At 49.4% G+C, this 20,067-nt stretch overlaps 2 protein-coding genes across 6 annotated transcripts in view; one reads left to right on the forward strand and one right to left on the reverse strand.

Moving 5' to 3' along the window:
• Positions 1 to 10,369, forward strand: part of LOC104314679 (uncharacterized) — a 12,827-nt gene extending 2,458 nt beyond the window's left edge. The window contains exons 2-14 of the mRNA XM_069784722.1: positions 1,069 to 1,525; positions 1,929 to 2,105; positions 2,388 to 2,493; positions 3,004 to 3,126; positions 3,658 to 3,877; positions 4,878 to 4,901; positions 5,703 to 5,825; positions 6,388 to 6,575; positions 7,312 to 7,511; positions 7,837 to 7,928; positions 8,252 to 8,306; positions 8,999 to 9,096; positions 9,238 to 10,369. Coding sequence (XP_069640823.1) covers positions 1,069 to 1,525; positions 1,929 to 2,105; positions 2,388 to 2,493; positions 3,004 to 3,126; positions 3,658 to 3,877; positions 4,878 to 4,901; positions 5,703 to 5,825; positions 6,388 to 6,575; positions 7,312 to 7,511; positions 7,837 to 7,928; positions 8,252 to 8,306; positions 8,999 to 9,096; positions 9,238 to 9,452 — 2,078 coding nt within the window. The 3' untranslated portion in view covers positions 9,453 to 10,369. The remainder of the gene's footprint in view (positions 1 to 1,068; positions 1,526 to 1,928; positions 2,106 to 2,387; positions 2,494 to 3,003; positions 3,127 to 3,657; positions 3,878 to 4,877; positions 4,902 to 5,702; positions 5,826 to 6,387; positions 6,576 to 7,311; positions 7,512 to 7,836; positions 7,929 to 8,251; positions 8,307 to 8,998; positions 9,097 to 9,237) is intronic.
• A 125-nt stretch (positions 10,370 to 10,494) lies between these two features.
• Positions 10,495 to 20,015, reverse strand: GSTZ1 (glutathione S-transferase zeta 1). 5 transcript variants are annotated; one of them, XM_069783780.1, is made up of 10 exons: positions 19,878 to 20,000; positions 17,214 to 17,316; positions 16,619 to 16,670; positions 15,816 to 15,883; positions 14,935 to 15,015; positions 14,332 to 14,457; positions 13,717 to 13,792; positions 12,840 to 12,892; positions 11,527 to 11,576; positions 10,495 to 10,890 (listed from the first exon to the last, which is right to left on the reverse strand). In XM_069783780.1, the coding sequence occupies exons 2-10, from the start codon at positions 17,235 to 17,237 to the stop codon at positions 10,764 to 10,766; spliced, it is 657 nt and encodes a 218-aa protein (XP_069639881.1). In that variant the 5' UTR covers positions 17,238 to 17,316; positions 19,878 to 20,000; the 3' UTR covers positions 10,495 to 10,763. The 5 variants fall into 5 exon arrangements, with proteins under 5 accessions (XP_069639881.1, XP_069639882.1, XP_069639883.1 ...); XM_069783781.1 differs by lacking the exon at positions 17,214 to 17,316 and having other exon boundaries at positions 19,878 to 20,011; XM_069783782.1 differs by lacking the exon at positions 14,935 to 15,015 and having other exon boundaries at positions 19,878 to 20,002.
• Between the last annotated feature and the right edge of the window lie 52 nt (positions 20,016 to 20,067).

Consider the following 20,067-nt stretch of genomic DNA (forward strand, 5'->3'; position numbering starts at 1 on the left):
ACTGTGGACATGGGTGGAGTTTGAATGCTTCATACTGGTACTTTTCACCTCCATTTGCAGAGATTCCCCAGAGCTAGCTATTCTGTACTTCAGCTTTCAGTCTGAAGGACTAAAAACATCCCTTCAGTTACCAGATACTGATTAAGTTATCTAGAGAAAAGTGTTTGCTCTTTGTATCTCCTCATAGCTGCTTGTCTATCAACTTTATCTAACTATGAAAACTATATTTACATGGCCTGAAGAAAGCACCTACTGGTCAAAATGGGAATGATAGCTGCAGCCTGAGCCATACTTCCTCACTTGTCTCGTTATGAAGCTCAGTAGGAAAAGTGCTGCAGAAGTTCAGTCGTCTCTGTTCTAGTCCTGTGTTTCCTTGGAGCAGTTCTATAAAATCATTCATGGGCAGGAGCAATCATAAAGCAAGTTGATCAAAGGGATAGATGACTGCCAAGTTAAAGATGTTTCATCTCGCTTTAGGACCACCAAAGAGAAACAGTGCTACAGCGATTTGAGTACCGTGCACTCTCAGTGAATCCCTGTCCTTGTGCTTGGCTCAGGCACATGGCCGAGAGGAAAACTAAGCAACTTGGTGGGGATGCAGGGAAGTGATGTGAAATTTCACAAGGGTAGTTCTTTCCCACCCTTTCTGTAATTTTTTGTGGTTGGGTTGCAGCAGAAACACTCTGATCGTGAGCTGCTCAGTGAAGGTCTCGCAGGAGGCTTTGTCGGCCCTGCCTGGGAAGTGACTCTTCCCCGTTTCAGCTGCACGTGGAGAATATAGTTCTTTGGCTGTGGAAGCCCTGTCATTGTGTTTAGTGGTGCTTGATTATCAACAGCAGTTTTGAACTTAGCAGAGCTATTTGTTGTTACACAGGTGGTATTGGATACACAGTGGAGTCTCTGTAGTAACACACGCACAGACAGAGATTTAATTACTGTTTAAGGAGGGTCTGCCACCATCCTGCCTTCTCTTGGTGGCAGCCCTGACTGCCGAATAAGAGAAGCAAGCTTCACACCTGCTCCTTTTTAGGAGCGCTGCGTGAAATGCGTACGGCCGCCACCATTTAGGAATCGGCACACAGCCAGCCCTCCCCGGAGAGGGATGTGTAGCTCGGGCTCTCGCCGTGACTGTCATTTACTACGGAGGCGCGGGCGGGCCTGGCTTAGCACCGCCAGAACTGCCGGCCTTGCCCTCCCCACCTCCTCCCTGCTGCCGGCGCTGCTCCCCGCCGCTGCCGTGCGCGGGGCCACGGCGCTCTCGGGCGCTCCTGACGCCGACCGAGGCGGTGCGGCCGGGGCGGGCCGCGCCGGCTGCCCCAGCGGGGAGGCCGAGGGCGGCGGATGGACGGCGGCCGCCCGCCGCTGCGCCGCGGCGCCTTAATGGCGGCCCCCCGCGGCCTACGCGGCCGCCCGCCGCCATGCTGCCCGCCTGCCGCGGGGCCCGGCCGCGGGACAACGCCCAGGAGAGCGGCCTCGCCTTCTACGTGCTGTGGGCGCTGCGGGAGCCGCCGCGGCGGCTCGGCAGGTGCGGACCGGCCCTGCCAGGCGCGGCCCCGCCGCGGCAGCGGCTGCGCCGGGGGCTGCGAGGCCGCCCCCGCCCCGTCCTTGTCCGGGGGTGGGCTCCCCCGCGGGCGGGGGGCGACCCGCACGCCTCGCCTCCCCTCTCCTCTCCTCTCCCCTCTGGAGGTGCCCCCGTCCGCGGGGCTGTGCTGCCCCAGCTCATGGCTGCACTCCCTTCCCAGGCTACCACTTGCTTTCTTCATCGCATCCCTGCGCAGTCTCCTCTTGAAATGACGCAAACCCTCTCCTTTCGCCCTCCCCTGGCATAAACGTGTTTTCAAGTCTTTTCGTGTATTTTCTGGACTTTTCATTTTATTCCTTGATGATTACCTCTTGTCTTCTGTTGTTTTTCTTCCCTCCCCTCGCAGCAGGTCCAGCAAGATGGGTTTCCAGGCTTGGCTGCCCCTGCCGTTGCCAAAGCAGCTGGTGGTGTTCGGGCTGGGAGACTGGAGCTGTTACTCACCAAACACAAGCATCGTGGCGGACGTGCTGGTGTCCCCGGGCGTCGCGCCGCAGCGGGTCGGCACGCTGGAGCCCACCCGCAGGTCGTGGCGGGAGCTGGTTTTGCCGGGGTGTCAGCAGGGGTGTCCTGGAAAAGCCTTCTGCTCTGTGGTGCTGCCCAGTTCTGCTGGTGTCATCCCAAAGCTGATCAGGCCTGCTGGTCCTCCACCATGGTGTTTCTCTCTAGTGGTGCTTTCAGCTTCCTTTTGGCTGCTTTCAGGGCTGGATCTTTTTTGGCTTTGGGGTGTTACCAGCTAGTGTGGGAGCAGGACTTTTTCCCAGGTCAATGTCACTTCTTGGCTGAAACCCCGTGGTCCCTTGTGCAGGTCTCTGGTGTGGGAAGGTGACTGGAGGACAGATATTTTCATGGCCTCATTGAAAGAGATGGATAAAGGCAACTCTGTGAAGCTTGTACTGACTGTCAATGGACAGGTAAAAAAACTGACATCCTACTCTCTTCCTGCCCAGGGTCCCAAATGTTGTTACTTCTGAGCTACAGAGCTTCCTCTCCCACTGTCTCGTTTTCCTTCTCTTTGCTACTCCAAGGCAGAGCTGCCTCACGTGGATCTGTTAACGCTTATTTGTGCTGAGCCTAAACCTCCTGTGATGCTCCAGGCTATTCCCTAAACAGCTTTGCCAGAACACCTCATGTGTTGCAGGAGATGGGTAACAGAGAGCGGTTCACTTGCAGTTCTACTTTCTCCTGGGCCTGTGGTACTTACACAGTTGTTTTACCTTCTGCTGAAGCCCTTGGATTTAGCACCTCCCAGTGCCTGGCTTTGCTTTTCTTTGTTTATTCTCTTGGTGCTGGAGGTGAAAGCTGGGCTATTCCCTTGCAGCGAATCTGACCTTTGCAAGACATCTTTTTGCTCACCCTTTGTGGGTGGAGGCCAGCACTCTCGGTGTGTCCTCTTATTCTCACTGCCACTGTCTCTGCCACAGCTGCTCCGAGGTGTCTCCAGCAGTACACCCACCCACGCCTTCCTCATCCCAGAGACCACCCAGTCACCAGTGCTCCCAGCAGACGATATGCCCCTTGGTAAGGACCTGGAGCATCCTACTGTGGTACGTGTATCTTGGAGCCTTCCTCTCATTATTTCATCCTCTGCTTAGTACTTTCTCCCTCACTTGTAGCTGCTTAGTTGATGTCTAGCAGAAACATTTGCTGCTGCTTTCTTAGTGGAGACCTGGCTAAGCAAGTTTTGGAGCTGAAGATTCACTTGTGCTAAAGAAAGCGGTACTCCATTGAAATGCTTTTGGAAGGGTTGAATTTAACAGCCCTTGGTGGGTTGATCGATCAGCCTGGTTACTCCTAGCACAGATGGCCTTTCTGCCTTTCCAGTTGCCTTGTGTTAGCTGTGCCCGTTGCAGCTAGCAGTCTGAAAGCAGACCACTGGGCATATAGCAGCAGGTAGCTGCATTGCTCAGCATATATTTGGTGGCTGATGCTGTTGGCATGCTGGCTCTTAAGCCTCAATGAGAAGACAAGCCTGAAAAGTCACCATGTGAAACTACTCTCTGGCCCAGCAATAGACAACTCACAGTAGCCTCAGGTCTTTTTCTTCAGGGCTGATTTGACTGGGACTCTTGTCACAGGTTAAGAGTCAGAGCTCAGAGGTGACTGCTAGAGCATCCAGGCATGGGAGGAAGGACGTCTGCCCAGCACTGAGGACCCTGGCGGTACCCTGTGCCCTGAAACCACCATGTGGCAAGGTGGAACCCAGCCAGGCCTGGAGGAAGAGTCCTGTCCACCCCAAGAAGCCCAGGAAAGTTTTATTTGAACCCACAGCATCTGAGAGAGATCTCAGTTTAGAAGGTAACTCTGGCAGCTTCCAGGTTTATTTTACAGGTCTTGTCTGAACGATCTGCTGGGCAACAACTTCCCAGTCCATTTCTCTGTATACCTCCCAGGCAAGATGGGCTTGTCTGTCTCGGCTTGCAAAATACCGAGAACTGCTCCTTAGTGCTGGATAAACTGCTTGATGATTTTCTGCCTGTTGGGAAAAGGCCAGAGATAGAACATGGGACACTCTTAGCACCAACACTCTGTACCATAACGCAGTATGCGTATTTCTTCATATGAGTAAAAGTGCTTTATAAGTGAAGTCAAGTATCATTAGCCTTGTTTTACAAAAGAGTAAATTGAGGCACAAGAAAGTTACCTACTGTGACATTCTGTAACCTCTCCATTAGTCTGTTTGTTCCCCTGCTAACAGCATACCACTTGGTCCATAGAAGACATTGGTTATTATTAAGGTATAGAGAATATAAAAAGGAATATATGTATAATTAGTGTAATTGTACTGACTTTTCAGTAATGAGAAGGTAGCTGCCAAGGGATTTGGAAACAAAACCTTTAGCTTCTGAAGCGTGAATTCCAAGTCAGCTCCAGGGTGTGACCAAGTTTGTGTGTAAATGTTTGATAATAGCTCAGTAGTTCCCATGTGAAGTGACTTCTTGGGACTTGGCTTGCTTCTCACAAAGGCAAATATAGCTCCATCATAAAGTTGCTTCTGCTGTAGGCAGTATGAGAAGTGGGGAAATGAGCTTCCATCAGAGGAGTAAAATGCAATGGCGGCAGCATGATGGCCCTCAAAGGAAGCATGCCCTGCTCTTACTTGTCTTCTGCATTTCTTCTTCTGAGACTTTCTTCAGGATTCTTGGTCTTGCACCTTGTTTGTTACAGTGAGGTAGCTTTGTGCTGAGGGTTGGAGGAAGGAAGGCCAAAGGGCTCTTAAACCATGGAGTTGAACATTTTCCAGGGTATGTCTGCTGGCTGCTTTCTTTATGGGGCCATCTCTGTGTTTCCTCTGCAGATCTGGCAGTGGAGGAGTTGCGAGGTGAGGATCTGGTTCCTAGGTCGTGGTTTGTCTTTTCAGCTACTTGGTGATGCAATTCCCTTTAATGTCACAGACCTTTCATGCTTCATCCTTTATCTCCCCAGGGATCAAGAATAACAAGTAGGTTGTGTGTATATACTGTTCTCCTCCATGCAGTTGCCCTCAGTATAGGTGCTTCCAGTACCTTCAGGCTCTCCAATACGCCTCTTTAGCTCCTCTGAATCTCAGGCACACCTCTGGGTGCATAGCTCTTGGAGGCAAAGGGTAAGATGTGGAATAGACTTTGATTAAAAAGTATTTTTTAGCTTGGTCAGCCAACTGCAAGGGCATGGGAGAGAAAAGGAGGAACAGAGCAGTATGAGGAATATCTTTGGATATCAACTCCTGGCTTCTGGTTGCTGTATCTTAGGCACTAACAAGCTGTCCCTGGGTAGCCCTCCCTCACAAGGAGTAACAGAGGGGGATAGCATAACTGGGATATCCCTTCTGGGGATGGGTAATCAATGGGAGCCATCCAGGCTTGTCTGAAGTGGCAGCCTGTATGCATCCTGCATCCAGCCAGACTCTTTGCTGGCTCCCTCTGCTAGTGATGTCTCTCCTTGTACAGAAATTAATCCCCAAAGCCACAGAAAATCTTCCTCAGGGAGCTATTTCTCTTGCCACCCCAGAGGGAAGAGACCTGGGGCCCTTGCTTTCCCATTTCTTTCCTCTGAGCCTTCAGCTGCCTTCTCCCCAGCAGGGAAGGGAGCTGGGGGTGTCTCATCTGACTCTGCTCACAGCCCTGTGCTCTCCCCTCCCCAGGCAGTCCCAGCCCACGGTGGTGCCATGCCATGTGCCTCAGTGACCTGGGGACAGCTGTTCTGATCGGTGGAGAAGGTGTCGATCAGCAGTCCTGCAAGGATGCACTCTGGAAGCTGGAAATTGGTGGGGACTTTAGGGCTGCCAAAGGCAATGGGGGCGGTGGGACTTGAGGACAACTCAGGCAGATGGGAGGGGGTACTCAGGGGTCTGTGCATAGGGAGGAGACAGCTAAGGTGTCACATCTCCTAGGATGGTCACCAGGCTGAGCTGAGAGCGTAGGGTGCCATGAGAGGCTGTGGGGTTGTATGTGAGCGCCCTCCAGGAGCTAAGAGGTAAGTTCTGGAAAGAGTTGGGTGAGTTTTAAGGGGTAAAAGCAACAGCGTGGTTTGCAATCTGTGTGTGGTGACTGGTGGAGAAGTGTGAGATACAATTCCAGTGCCTTGCAGCTTTCTGCAGCTCACTGATGCTCTCTTCCACCTTACTATTCCCCACCTAGTTAGTGTTCCCCTTCATTCCTTACACAGAGACATTTCTGTATGAGTCCCTTCTAGCTCTGAATCAGAGGAGAGGAGGAGATGAAGGGAGCAAGGTCTTGGGTAAAGATTTTATGACATATTCTTTAAATGTGGAGAAATTGAGAGCACCTTTGAACCTTCACACCACCTGTCTGGTGTTGCTTCCACAGACAGCGATTTCTGGCTTCCAGTGGGTTTCCAGCTACAAAATGCCATGCCATCGTGCTTGCGTGGTCACACAGCTACCTATGACCCAGATACCAAGCGTATCTACATCTTTGGGGGCATAAGGGAGGACAAAGACTACAGCAGCATCTACATTCTGGACACAGTCACCTGGAAATGGCTCCTCGTGGCTGTAAGTACTGCAGCTCTTCCAAGACAAAAGCGCATGAGGGGGTGGCAGGTCCTGCCTGAATGTGGCAATTGTTGTGCCCAATATTCTTGCTCCAGGAGTCTTGATCCACTGTTGCTGCAGGTTGTCTGAGCTGCTTAGTTGGGACTGACAGATATAAGAAGGCCACAAGCTTGACAGAAACCAGGGGCTGTGCCTACAATGAATGAAACAAGGGGAAAAAATGGTTGCTGCAGAGTGCTGTGTCTGACCAAGGTCATGGGTGGGAGGTACTGTACAAGTGGCAGAGGCAAATGGCCTCTCATTTTATATGGTGCTGTTGAGAGCTTCACTGGATGTTGAGTTGAAGAGTTGGTCTTCTCAAATCAGGGACTGCTCTGTGCACAGCAGATCTCTGAGCTCTTTAGTTACCTGTCATGTCCTTGCAGAGGGCCCTGTCTCTTTCCTGGCTAAGTCACAAGATGGCTTTTACAGAATAAGCCTGGATGAGATCTTTCTGTTTTCTGTCATCTGAGGAAGCTGGGGTAGGAGGTTGACTTCCTTCTCTCATCAGAGCATTCTGGTGGTGCACAGTACACAAAGGATGTACTGTCTGCCCGGGTGGCAAAGATCAGCTGGGGAGCCAATAAAGTGAAAATTGAGACTTGTCAAACTCGCTGCATGAGGTGGGTCCCTTTCCTACTGGTCATGCAGCAAATAATGCACTTCTCGTAACAAATATATGTTGAACTTTTTCCAGGCTAAAGGGAGGGTGCCAGTGCTCAGCTACCACAGTGCAACTGTCTACCGGAAGGAGCTCTTTGTTTTCGGAGGGACTTCCCCCCAAAAGGCATCACTGGCAGTTGGGCCCTGCAGCAATGTGCTCTATGTCTTCAATCCAGAGCATGAAATTTGGTACCAGCCCATCTCAGAAGGGGAGAAGCCTCTGCCTAGGCTTGGGTGAGAGTGCTCTTATTCCAGCCTTCCAAAACAGAGCAGGAAACCTCTGCTCACCTTCCCTTGCACCCCAGTGTAATTTCCTAAATATTATATGATTCTTCTCCACTGTTTGTTCCTAAAGACAGGGCTATGATTTGAGCAATGTGACTCCCAGTACTTTCCTGTCGTGAGTCCTGATGGGATTCTGTCCTTGGACTGCAGTGGCTGGGGGTAGAGGCAGGTGTAGACTGAAACTATGGCAGCCCAATAGCAGAAGCCAAGGCTGAAACATCAGTTTTGGGAACTTGCTGAAGATACTTTGTTCACTTGCTGCTTCTCTGCCCAGGCATTCAGCTACTCTGCTGAAGAACAAGCTGCTGATTTTTGGGGGTCGGAGGACTTCTCTCTACCTCAGTGACATGCACATCCTGGATCTGGGTAAGAAAGTCTGTGCCAGGTGGATGCCTTGGGAAGGTCTGTTCTAAGGCAGGGACTGGGGAATGAGGTATGCTCGATGGGAAGGTAGCATTAATGTTATAAGAACTCCTGACTAGGAAATGGAGATGGAAAACTATGGGGTAAAAAAAAAAACCTTTCTGGGGTAAGAGGGGAGGCAAAGGGGAAAAACAAGAGACTGCTTTTTTGGAAGAAGCTGGGTAACAGAGAATGCAGGTTGCTGAAGTGGCAGGGTGTGGAAATTTTTGTCTAGTTATGAGGCTGAGCTTTTTGGGCATTTCACCTGCCTTTCCCCTGGCTGTCAGGTTTCATGGAGTACACGCCAGTGCCCTTCCTCACAGGACAGCCTTCTGCACGTTGGTAAGATCCTATTGCAGACCCAGGAGCTGTCTTCTTCCTCTGTCCTTTCTCTTTGAAGTCAGGTTTAAACGGTGCTTGTGATCAGACCCAGTTGCATATCTCTATCTCCCTAGTCAAAATACAGTGGATGGCCCTCTGCTGCAGGACCAGAAATTCCTGTGCTGGCCTAGTTGATGCCTGTAGGGTGTGTGGGGGTACAGACCCCTTAGTCCCCCTGGAAATCTGCCTTTCAGGCTAGGGGAGGTTTTCTGCCATGTGCTAGTGAACTTGCTGTTTGGTCTCCATAGTATGTGGAGTACAACAGACACACAGAGAGGAAGAGACTCTTGTACCAGGACTATGCTGTTCCTAAAGGGACACTATTGCCCACTAGAACAATGACTTAAATCAATCCAAAGCCCAGCTAGCCTGCTATCTCACTCCATAGAGAAAAACATAGGAGTTTTGAAAGCTCCTTCTGAGACAGTTAGGTGCTTTTCAGGCCTGATTATGGCCTGACCTGCAGAGGCAAGCAAACAGCTCTTTCGGGGTTATTCAGCAAGTCAGGGCAGAAGAGAAGCAGAAGTTAACTTCCATTCTGCAGCTTAAGCCTCCAGTCTCTTGCTGAAGTCTGCCCACCCCTGCCCATTGCTGACTGAGGCAACCCCAGCAGGTTTTGCTGTAGTCACCTTTTGGCTTTGCTTTGGTCGCAGTTTTCATGCAGCTCTGGCTGTGTCGGACCAGAAGGTTCTGATCAGTGGAGGCTGTAATGCCAAGGGAGCCCTGCAGGATGCCTTTGTCTTCCACCTAGGTAAGTGACTCTCCCTGTTAACATAGCTGAAGGTGACTATGGGGCTGCAGTGGTGTTTCTGAACACCTGGTCTGGTCCATTTGTTTCATCCTTTGCACTAGGAATGGGCTTGTCAGTATTGATAGCCCCTTTCTACTTCAGATACTCTTTCATGGAGCACGGTGATCCACCACGACCTCTGTTCTGTGCCCCGAGCTGGCCACACGTTGCTTGACCTGACTCCTGCCCACCTGATGGATGTGGACAAGGAGAACAAAGAGGAGCATAACCTGCACACGGTGTTGGTCTTTGGGGGCTCCAACTGTGCTGGGATCTTTTACAACAGCACAGTCAAGATCCAGCTGGATGTAGGATAATGCATAATACTTGGAATGAGCCTGGAACAGCAAGGGCTCTTCACCAGCCTGAATACAGACATGGATGGCAATAAATGAGTCCAAGCAATGTGGCAGTCCAAGCATCTATATGTAGGTGAATGCTGCCTTGGCACAAAGACTTTGTAGAGTCTTTCTGAAGGCTGTGGGTATTGCCCTCTTAGGGTAGCTGCTATACAGCATCAGACTGACAGAAATTGTCTCCCATATGCCTGGCTTGGTACCTGGGTTTGCAGATGAGCCTGCACAGGAACAGTCACAGGCTTCTGGGTTTCTCTTCTCGCCCTACAGGTTTCTGGGCTGGAACCTGTGGAGTGCTTTCAGCTCTGAAGGCGACTCAGGTATTGGGTTTCATTTGCAATGAGTGGAATGGGATTTACTCATGCCACTTGGAAGGTCCTCACAGTGAAAGTACAGGCATGATTCTGGTTTGGAGGGAATCTGGGGTGGGATTCCCTTGGGCAATAGTCTGCAGCTGAGGACTAGGGAAACACCCAGAGCAGTGTCTGAGGATGGGAAAAGGAAGAGAATGCCATCATTTTCAGTGTACGGGAGTGAGCTGGTTGTGTCTTGCCAACTATGGCACAACCATGTAGCTTTGCTCTAGAAAGACCATTATAAATTCGACAAGACTACTGCTAGATGTAAGGAAGAGGTACAAATCAGCTGTCCCAGTAGTAGTTCTTTTGTCATTACAAGGGGTGGCAGAGTTGCTGACTGTTGGCTCTTACAAGACCCATGGGACTCAAAAAGGGTTGGGATTAAGCTGTCTTCTGTCAGAGACTAGCTCTTACTGTTTATATCCATGGCACTGATGATGATGCCATAGCTCTGAGACAGCTGCAAGGACAAGCAGGCCTGCTGGGTTAGCAGCACACTGTGTACACCGGTTCCCTGATGCTCTTTCTGTAGATGGGAGAAAGAAGAAGCCCCTGTGGGGAGTCCAGAATTCGCTCAATACCTCACAGTTGTTTGTGGACACATTCTGCCCCCCCGCCCAAAGCCATACAAAGGGGACTTCTGATAATTATAGATGCTACTGCTTTAATCTGCTTCATGGAGATACATCAAATAGAAAAAACATAGAAGTAGCTGCAAGCTTTCCAGCACAGGCATAGCTCCTGTAAGTCATCCAGGCTACTTCCAGGTCCTCTTCCTGGGTGCCGCCTTCCCACCCAGATAAAAGTGAGACAATAGCACTAGGGCCTCCTGCTGGCACTCAAGTCCTACTCAAGCAGTAGCTGTTGTCCTCTTTGACCCTTCAGCTTACTTGATGTGATGAGTAGAAAGGCTTCAAGCTCGCAGCTCTGCAGGAGTATCTGGCTGCAGGGATGGGTGGCTTACTTTGAATGCCTCTAACTCCAGGAGAGCTTTGTTTATTCTGGTTATTGTGGGATATGGACCCATGTCCACTTTGAATCTGCAAAAGGAAAAGAATTTGTGAGGTACTATGAGTCAGACAGCCAGTGCAGCAGTGAGCAGAAGAGCAGAGAAGTATGCTGTGCATGCCCAGTATGGGAGAATCTCACAGGCTAGGATACATTTGCATTAAGAGAAAAGATTCATCCTTGTAGGTTTAAAAACAAATGCTAGAGGAAAGGTTAGTTCTTCCATCTTGACTAGGCTTTTACATAGTGTGCAGCAGAGGGTAAGAAGGCACTATGCTTTTCCTGGGAATCATGCAGCCACTACTTGCATAGGTTTAAGGCTTTCAACAAATAGAGTCAGATTAATCTTTGCCCTGTCTGCAGCATAAATATAAGGCAAACAGGGAAAGAGGATGTGGAGTGTGGGCAGCCTTAGCTTTTCTAAGGACATAGATCAGGTTTCCTCCAGGGGCCTCTAAGAGAGCACAGCTCCTTATTTCCAAGAGCTTCCAAAAGAGGTAGTATTTGTGCCATAGGAAAGCATCCCTCCTGCCTCCTCTATCCAGTTATGGATTCTTCTCTTTATGAATTTTCCTAACAGGCACAAGGAGCAGCAGAAGGTAACCTCTGACAGCCCAGCACAAGGAGTAGGTGCCCTTGAAGAGCGCCTCAAGCTTAGCCTTGATTACCTTTCAGCATTGAAAACTTGGGGCACCAAGCACAGATCAGCCATGGAGACCTGCAAATGTAGCAGAGAAAAGGGGTCAGAGTAAGTCAGAGCCTGTCCCATCATGCTTCACTGTGGTGGCAGGCTTTTACAGCAGGATAGAAATTATTTTATCAGCCAGTACAGAGGAGTTATCACAACAATCCCATTCTTTAATCCAGCATAAATAATACAACAACAGTACAAGGAAAGGAGCTTCATAGGAGTCACTAGTAGAAGAAGCCATCGGCTTTCAGGGAGCTTCATATTTACCAGCTGATCATCATGACTTCAAGGACAAAGTGCTTCTATGGCAACTGCCTCTGAGCAAACAAGTCTGCTGGCAAGCTGCAGAGGGAGGCGATGGAGGGAAGGGGCAGTTTGTGTGGCTGGGAAAAGATGAGTAAATTTTGTTTGTTTGCATTGCAGGAGTATCAAGCAGCTCCTGCTGATGTCAAGACCTGATACATGATAGGGCCTTTGCACACAGGCTCAGGGACTTGCAATCTGAAGAGAAGACTCAATAATACGGGTAGCTGCACAGAGGCAGCTACCCCCACCCCACTCCCCAGGTCACAAAGTTCTGGGTGCCTTTCAGAGCACACATTATTCTCCAGCATAAGATCTCGTAACTAGCTTTTGCCCACCAAGGTCTCCAGTTCCCTAAGGCTCCTACTAGACAATCCTCTGCATCACAGGTCATTGCAGGAGTCTTCCTTTTTGCCAGGCTTTTATAGGAAGGATCCAATTGCCTGCCAAACTGGACTACTAAATGGAAGAGGCCTGAGTGGCCTCTAGCTTGGTAAGGGTCAGAACAGCTTGTTTGTGAGCTCTCTGAAATCTGTCCATGTTAAAATTGGACAAACAGAGCAGAAAAATACAATACAACTTGGTTAAAGGTTCCACAGAGCAGAGTTAAGAACTGAACCTGTGTTTTTTGAGCCAAGCTTTGCCCCTATGACAGGACACTTTGAATTCCAAATCTCTTAAAGGTGAAATATATAATCTGTTTCCACATTCAGTAGTAGAAGCCAGATCCTAGATATAGGTGCAGAATCTGGCCATCAGCAGGTTATAGGCAGGGATAAGTAAACATCTCTGTAGCTATTTGCAAGTCAGTAATGGCCTAAGTGGGATCCATGCAGCTATTTTTCTTATGGTGAAGGCATTGCATCTAACTCCAGGCACAGGCTGGAGTTGTTCTGTGTCTCCACAACTAATTTCCTTTCCTGTTTTATGGAATATACTGGGGTTTTCAGTTCTCCAACGGTACACAACACTCCCGCAGATACTTACTTCATCCCCCACACAGTAGCGCCCAGCAGTGTGCTCTAGAGTCTGCTCCAGTGCTGTCGAGAGAGGTGGTATACTGGAGTGAGGCACTGGAAACTCATTTGAAAGGGACACCAAAGACCCTTTAGACTGGGAATTATGAACAAAGGTATTTTGACCCTGAGCTGAGTATGAAAAAGGAGCAATTTGGGACAAAACCTAGAAGGAACAGAAATCTTACAACAGTGTAGTTACAGGAGTCTTTAGGGTCCTTCAGCCTTTTGGGACCCAGGGTGATTTCAGCTGCTTCAGGCAATGGACCTGAAATACTAGCAGGACAATGTAGAGATACATGAGAGCGGGGAAGGGAAAAATGCAAGTGTTCAGTCAGTTTGTGTCTGTCTAGAAGTGAAGATGGGCCTGCCATTCCAGCACATGAGGGAAGGGTTTTTGAGGAAACAAAAAGCACTGTATGTCTCCGAGGGAGGTAAAGAAATACTCTGCTGCTTGCTAGATTCTGTAGGAGTTTGCCACCAGATGTATTTTGCCTGAGGACAAAAGCATATCAATATAGATTGATAGAGCTTTAAAGCAAAAGGCACTAGTTAGGGAGCAGCTGACTGGAAAGGAGAAGTGCTGTCAGCCCTCATGTGTGAGGGTGAATCAACTGCTATGGTGTACAGGATGGCCTCAGGCTTTCCCTCTTCCATGCATAGCAGCCTAAGTGCCCTGTGGACAGTATCTTTCCTCTGAGACCCTGGAGTGCTACCAGCAGGGCAGGACCCCAACACACCAGCCTAGGGAGATCTGTTGTTCTGCTTAAGGAGGAAAGTAGAACCCTAGTGGTGCAGAGTTTTGAAGGGTCAGTCAAAGTACTGATAATTTTGGATGTCGGACGCACCTTGGAAGCCAGATGCAATGCAGTTCTGAGCCCATTCCATTTTTTTCTCCCCCATTTGTTTCAGGACGCTTAGGTTCTGTGAAGGCAAGTGATCTCCAGGTTAGATTGACTGCTGCTGGCTGGATTTTGCCCACTGCCTCATCCGGTGGAGGAGAGGGGAGACGAGGAGTTGCCAAGCCTGAACTCCCAGCCTGAGTTCAGCCTGCTGGGTCAGCCCTGACTTCACCCTCACTGAACCATGCACCCTGATGTTACTCTCTCCTGAGACTGTCCTTCTGTACCAGCTGCCAGGGTATCCCTTTGCCTCTGCCCTTTGGGTTACTCAGTTGTTGTCTTCCTAAAATATACTAGACCCTGCAGTGCAACTGCGTGGGTTCAGCTGTTTCTGGAAAGAACCCTGGGGTGCTATAGGATTTTCTTTGTAGGAAATACTGTATTGTTGCCATTGGCAGATCAGGAAGAGGCTAAGCAGAGATTTCATTTGCTAACACACAGTCTTAAGGTCTGCCACTCTATTGGCTGGCAGCAATTTAAAGAAACTGAGTTTTTCAGAGATACAGACTCCTGGAAAGCCCTTCTGGTTTTCTCATTTGCATGGATATGACAAGGCAATACCTGAAGTGGCTGAATGCCAGAAACAATATGATCTGCGATCATTCTGACTTGGGCTCTCTTCTTCAGATCTTGGGGCAGGAGCCTGGGGTTAGGACAGGTGTCTTCTAGGTAATGAATTATAGCTAGCTGTAATGGACAAAGAGATAGGGGAGGTTATTGGAGAGCCAAGGAAAAGTTCACATCCTGAACACATGGGAAAGGGGAGCTGATCCAAGAGAATACAACAGCTTTTGAATGAAGTTTGTTAGCAATCCAAGCAACAGGATATCCATCCCCTTCGATGTCTGCTTGGGACCTCGTTGTCATTTAGCCCAGCTGTAATTTCAGGCAATCCCTGGCACAGCCATCTAAGTCAGACTACAAACTGTTCAGTGAAAGGTGGAGTTATGAACCAAAGCTGAATTGAGCTTAAATCCTTGACAGCAGTTTCCCAGCAGAGACTATATGCTATTTCTGCCCCCAAGTGGGATTGTTTATCAAAAATGCCACCTTTTTTCCAATGCACAGGTGAGAGCTCTGGGGGAAGAGATGGGGCAAAGCTATCCCCTCCAGACTGGCAGCAGCTGAAGTGAATGGTTAACAGGGATGTGGCTGGTAACTCACTGACTGAGAAAGGGTGATGCCATCAATTTTCAAGGCTGGGACTTGCTGCATTGGATTCACTGCCTTGAATTCAGCAGAAAACTGTGGAAACAAACATGAGATTACTGCAACAAGAAATTCTTCTTTCTTGTTTTCTCCCCCTAGAACCCAGTAACAAAATGGATTTTTTTTTTTTTTTTTAACCTGGCTTTTCCCTCTACCTCAGTACTAATATTGCAGTACTATTTGCTGTACCATTAGCCTACACCAAGCTCTCACTGGGGCTTAGGGACCACTGCATCCAAGGCCAAACTGCCTTACTTCTTGATAAACCATCAATACAAAGCCCAGGATGGGTAGTACTGCAACAGTGTCACTATTACTGTTCTAGTTCTCCAACTCTGTCTTAGCCCATACTAGCACATCAAGCCGGTGGTGCTACTGGGTGCATGTCTCCCAGCTAAGGCCTCCCAAATAAATTCTCAGTGAAGATCTCTTCTGGCAATCCACTCATTTAGCATCTTTTGGACACAGCACCACCACACATACTTTCTGGTGTTAAGTGAGTGAGGTTGAGTCTGTGTTTAAACTGCAGTGCAGCTTCTCTGAAGTCTGTGTGTCAGGTATGTTCAGTTATATCGTGCTAAGCAGGAGCAATACATCTTCAGCCTTATGAAATTCAGTCACAGATGTTTAAGAGAGGAGAAGACCTTTAGTCTCCTGCAGTCATCTCCCCCTATCCTGCATGCCAGGGAATACTGGTTTAAAGCAACTATTAATTACAAAGAAGCAGTAAGGACTTCAGTGACTTTGCCTGTGAACTTTCTAGTGCTGATCCCAATTCTCCTAATGATCCCCAAGTTCAGTACCCCTGGAGAGAGCAATGGTAGCTGTATCCTTACCTGCTGTCCCCCATCCTTCAGGAGGTTCACTGGCACCACATCATAGGCAATCCCTTTCAGAGCCAGTGCTAGGGAGAACAAGAGTGTACAGCTTCAGACAGGCACACTGAGACCAGTTTCATTGGTACTGGGCTCAGGGAAACGCTATCATCTCCATTTGAAAAAAGAATGGCTTTAAAACCAAAAAAGACCCTATCCCTCAAGAAAGGTGGCCCGAGTCCACCGAGAAGGTAGCATGCTGGCAAATAAAGGACCAAAACACTAAAGATCAGTCCTGGCAAAAACGGTGCATTATTCAAAATAAGCTTTGCCACTCTTTGCAGTGCAGGCCCTCCTGACAGGGCTTATACAGGGCAGGGTGGGGGCTGTGCTTACCTGCAAATCCTTGCTTAAGGCTGTCTCAGTCCAAATAGGGACTGTTCCCAGCCCTGCTTAGTTCTCAAGACCTGGGCAGACCAGAGTCTGAGGCAGTATCAGTGTGAAAACAGAGTGTAGGGCCCCTGTAGATAATGTGGAAGAAACAGCCATCTGCATCATGTTAACTTTACAAAAGGAGTAATTCCCTCTCACTAGCTGCAGGCTGAGCGAAGCCCTCCTGTCTGTTCCTCTCCCTTCCCCCTGCTCCAGGTAGGCTGTGGTATTCCCTTCCCTCCCACTCCAGAGAAGGGTGAGGGAAATGCCTCACTGTTCCAGGATCATGTTTGCAGATCTCTCTCTTAAGTTACTGATTAATTGGGTTAGTGAAGGGGAGGGTACTGCAACCACACCAAAACAATAAAACGGAGATCAATACTGGATCTTACCAATTCTCACTCTCCAAGAGCAGGAACTTCGGAAATAGCTATAAAGTATCGGCTGAGAAGAGAAAGCCAGGTAAAGTGGTTATATGGTGGGAACACCAGATTATTGTAAGGAGAACAATGCATGAACAAAAGGCATTTTAGGAACTGTAAGACAGGGCAGAGCAAGGTTTGGGGAAGAGAGGGCTCCTTTCTGAAAGTGACTGCTCCTGTTTTGGGCGTACGGGTGGTGTCACTGTCTTTCATGCTGGCCCTCTGAATATTTAGTTGCACCTGATGTTTCCAGCAATGCACAAGTGACCTTAAAATCATCCCCTACAAAGCTTCCCTCTTTGTCCCTATCAGATGTTGCTAACTTTTATCCCATCTCGGATATTTTAAGCAAACTCCCCACTGATTATGCCAAGCGCCTGCACTGGGTATTTGCATGGCATGAAATGGCTTCTCCTGCCACACAGGGCAGGGCAAGGCCTCTTTCCAAATGACAAGAGCTATTGCTGTTGCAGATGAATGCCAGGAGGGCAGACAGCTCATCTCTACCTGAGCTCCAGCACCAAGGCAGCTTTCACAGACACTTCCACCCTGTCCGAGCTCTTACCTTTTCAGATGCCATGGTCAGCATATGCAGTCTACTCCAGGAAACAAAAACAACCTCTTTGCTTTCCCTTTTATCTCAGCTGGGATGGGGGAAGGCTTCTCTCCTAAAGCCAATGAGAAAAGGACTATGCTCCCAAATCTGTGCCCAGGGCACAAAACCAGCCAGTCAGATTCAATCCTGAGTGACTGCTGTCAGCTGCATCTGCATCTCCATGTGCTGTGCTGCAGCCCCAGCCCTGATATCAGAACCATTAACCAGCTTTAAGGTTGGAAGCACATTTAGGAACCATCCTTATTTCCCTAGCTTTTTGTTCAGAAATAAGTAAGATATCTAGAGAGCCTGTCAGGGTCTCAGCAGTTGCCAGTGCAGAAATATAGCCCTGGGGAACAAAACAAGGAAACCGAAGCCACAGGCAGAATTTCTGTTTCACTAGGGAATGACTGCCAGCTCCCTGAACAGGGGCTGCCTTTGTGGGGAGGTCCCTTAGGATTCTCCTGTGGCCCTCCTCCCATCAGTACCAGCTGGCGCAGAGGGTTTTCTATGTTGCAGGCCTGGGAGAGGCTGCTACTCTGCTCCCAGGCCAACTTTGTGCAAAATATGAAGCTCGCTTTTTTGTGTTATGGTCTTTTCTTTCCACACAGGAAATTGGTACTCATGCATGTCTCTAAATAAACCCATAATCACGTCTCTTCTTTCTTCCATAGATCCCATGGCGTGCCAGGGATCTCTCTGTGTCTCCACTCCCCCAAAATGCATAGAAATTGTACCAGAGAAGCAAGGCAGAAAAAATCAGGGATTTGCTCACTGACACACAATCTGTCAACAGAAAACCAGAGAGACCCCAAAGATCTCTGTGCTCCAGTCCTCTTTGTAAACTTGATCCTTCTCTTACAGTTTAGACTGGTTCAAATAACTTTAAATTAGGTATGCATTTGATTAAATTACTCTAGTCAAAGTTTACTGAAGAAATGCTTTATAACTGAGGAAGGAAGTGATGGCAGTATTGGCAACACTTTTGTGGACAAAGTATTTACTCATTTTCTTAAATTCTCTGCGTCTAGAATCAGGGTATTAGAAATCTCAGCTATGCTTTTTTTCAAATGTCTACCCTGCTGGGTTGCAGGGAAAGAAACAGAAACTATGACTTCAAAAGGGAAACATACAGCATTCATGACATGCTATTTTTACCTGTTTTTCCTGGGGACCTTGCTGATGATTTTTTGGCTCAGAAAAATTCATGTCCTTCACCACATCTGTTTTGGACTCTGGCCTCTGACCTGACAGAGACATTTCTCCTGATCCTCTCTACAGTTCTTTGTTGTTTTTGCATCCTGCACTATCACTTGTAATAAATTGTGCTAAGCTAATTGCTTCACTCTACAATTTCAAGGCCCTGGGGGATTTCACCAAAAAGAACATGGAAAACAACCCATCCCTCAGCTGGGAGCTCTGTCTCCAGAGGCTGGGGCCAGGAGTGATCTCCTGAGTTCATGCTGTTTTGCTCCCAGCAGCCGGGCAGATCACAGGCAAAACAATCAGCTAAGTAAAGACTAAAGACAGCAGGAGTGTTTTGTCTTCAGTGGACAGGTCCCAGAGTGACATATCTAGTCTTCCTCAGACGAAGAGCTGAGCATGGGCCAGGGAAGTAGCAGGGAAGAACTGCCTCCGTTTACAACCCCATAGGGTACAATCCCCATAAGCTACAGGTAAGACCAGTTGGAGCTGGAAGGACAGCAGGAGGACAACATTTGCTTGATGTCTACTGAGATTTCTGGTTTTGATTCTGTTTTAATTTTCAGCAGCAGTGGTACAGTGAGGAAAATTTGGGCTTAAATCCCAATCCAGAGTAAAAATCTGGGAAATGCATTTCCCTGTTTAGGAAGATGGAAAAGACACCCCAAACTTTTGTGTGTTGAGCTCTCAGGTTTCCCATCCTGTCTGCTTCAGTATGGTCTCCTCTGGATACCACCTCTTTCCAGGCTATATTTGGGATGTACTTGGAGAGGCAAAATCTTTCTTTCATCTGTTTCTCGAGACCCATCACTCCAAGCAGCCTGCACACACGGATTGATGCAGAAGAGCTACCCATGTGGGACACGAGACAGAAGACTGCTCCTTGGAGGCTTGCGCAGGGGAAACCTCGGTGTCTGAAAGGCACCACTTGTATTCTGCTGGCTTAAAATGTAAAAGGTATAAGCAGAGGAAGAGGTCTGCTCCTAAACCCTCAGTATCTCTGCAGCAGGCATTGGTGTTAACAGCTATCGTGGATAAACTATCTTAAGTGAACACCACCACTGCTTTGAAAGGCGTTAGTTTTATTTAGCATGGGGGCAAACTCCTTGCTCTCCACTGAGACAGAGACGCGGGTGCAGGCCGGGGCAGCACAAACCTAAGAGACGCCGCGCAGGGCGGCGCAGTCCTTCCGGCAACCGCCGTCCCGGCCTTTCCGCGGAAGCCGGGCCACCAGAAGCTGATTTCGGCCGCGATCCCAGTCAGCTGCCGAGGCGGGCGGCGAGGCTAAACCGAGCGAGGCCCGCGCCGGCCGAGGGCGGAGAACCGCCGCCCGGCGCCCCGCCGCCGCCGCCATCGCCCCCCGCTCCCCTCCCTGCCTCCCGCCCGGCGGGTGCCGCTCGGCAGGGAGAGCGCCGAGCCAGCACCGCGTACCTTGGCCGCGGCAGAGCTCATCCCGCGCCGCCACCCTCCGCGGGGGCTGCAGCGTCAGCCCCGTCCCGGCCTCGGAGGGCCGCCCCCTCACCTCAGGGCTCGCCCGCAGCGTGACAGCCGCCGCGCCCGCCCCCGGCCCGGGGCAGGACTACATCCCCCAGCGTGCCCCGCGCCCCTCCCGCCCGCCCCG

The sequence above is a fragment of the Haliaeetus albicilla genome, chromosome 5 (genome assembly GCF_947461875.1).
Source record: "Haliaeetus albicilla chromosome 5, bHalAlb1.1, whole genome shotgun sequence".
Lineage (NCBI taxonomy): Eukaryota > Metazoa > Chordata > Aves > Accipitriformes > Accipitridae > Haliaeetus > Haliaeetus albicilla.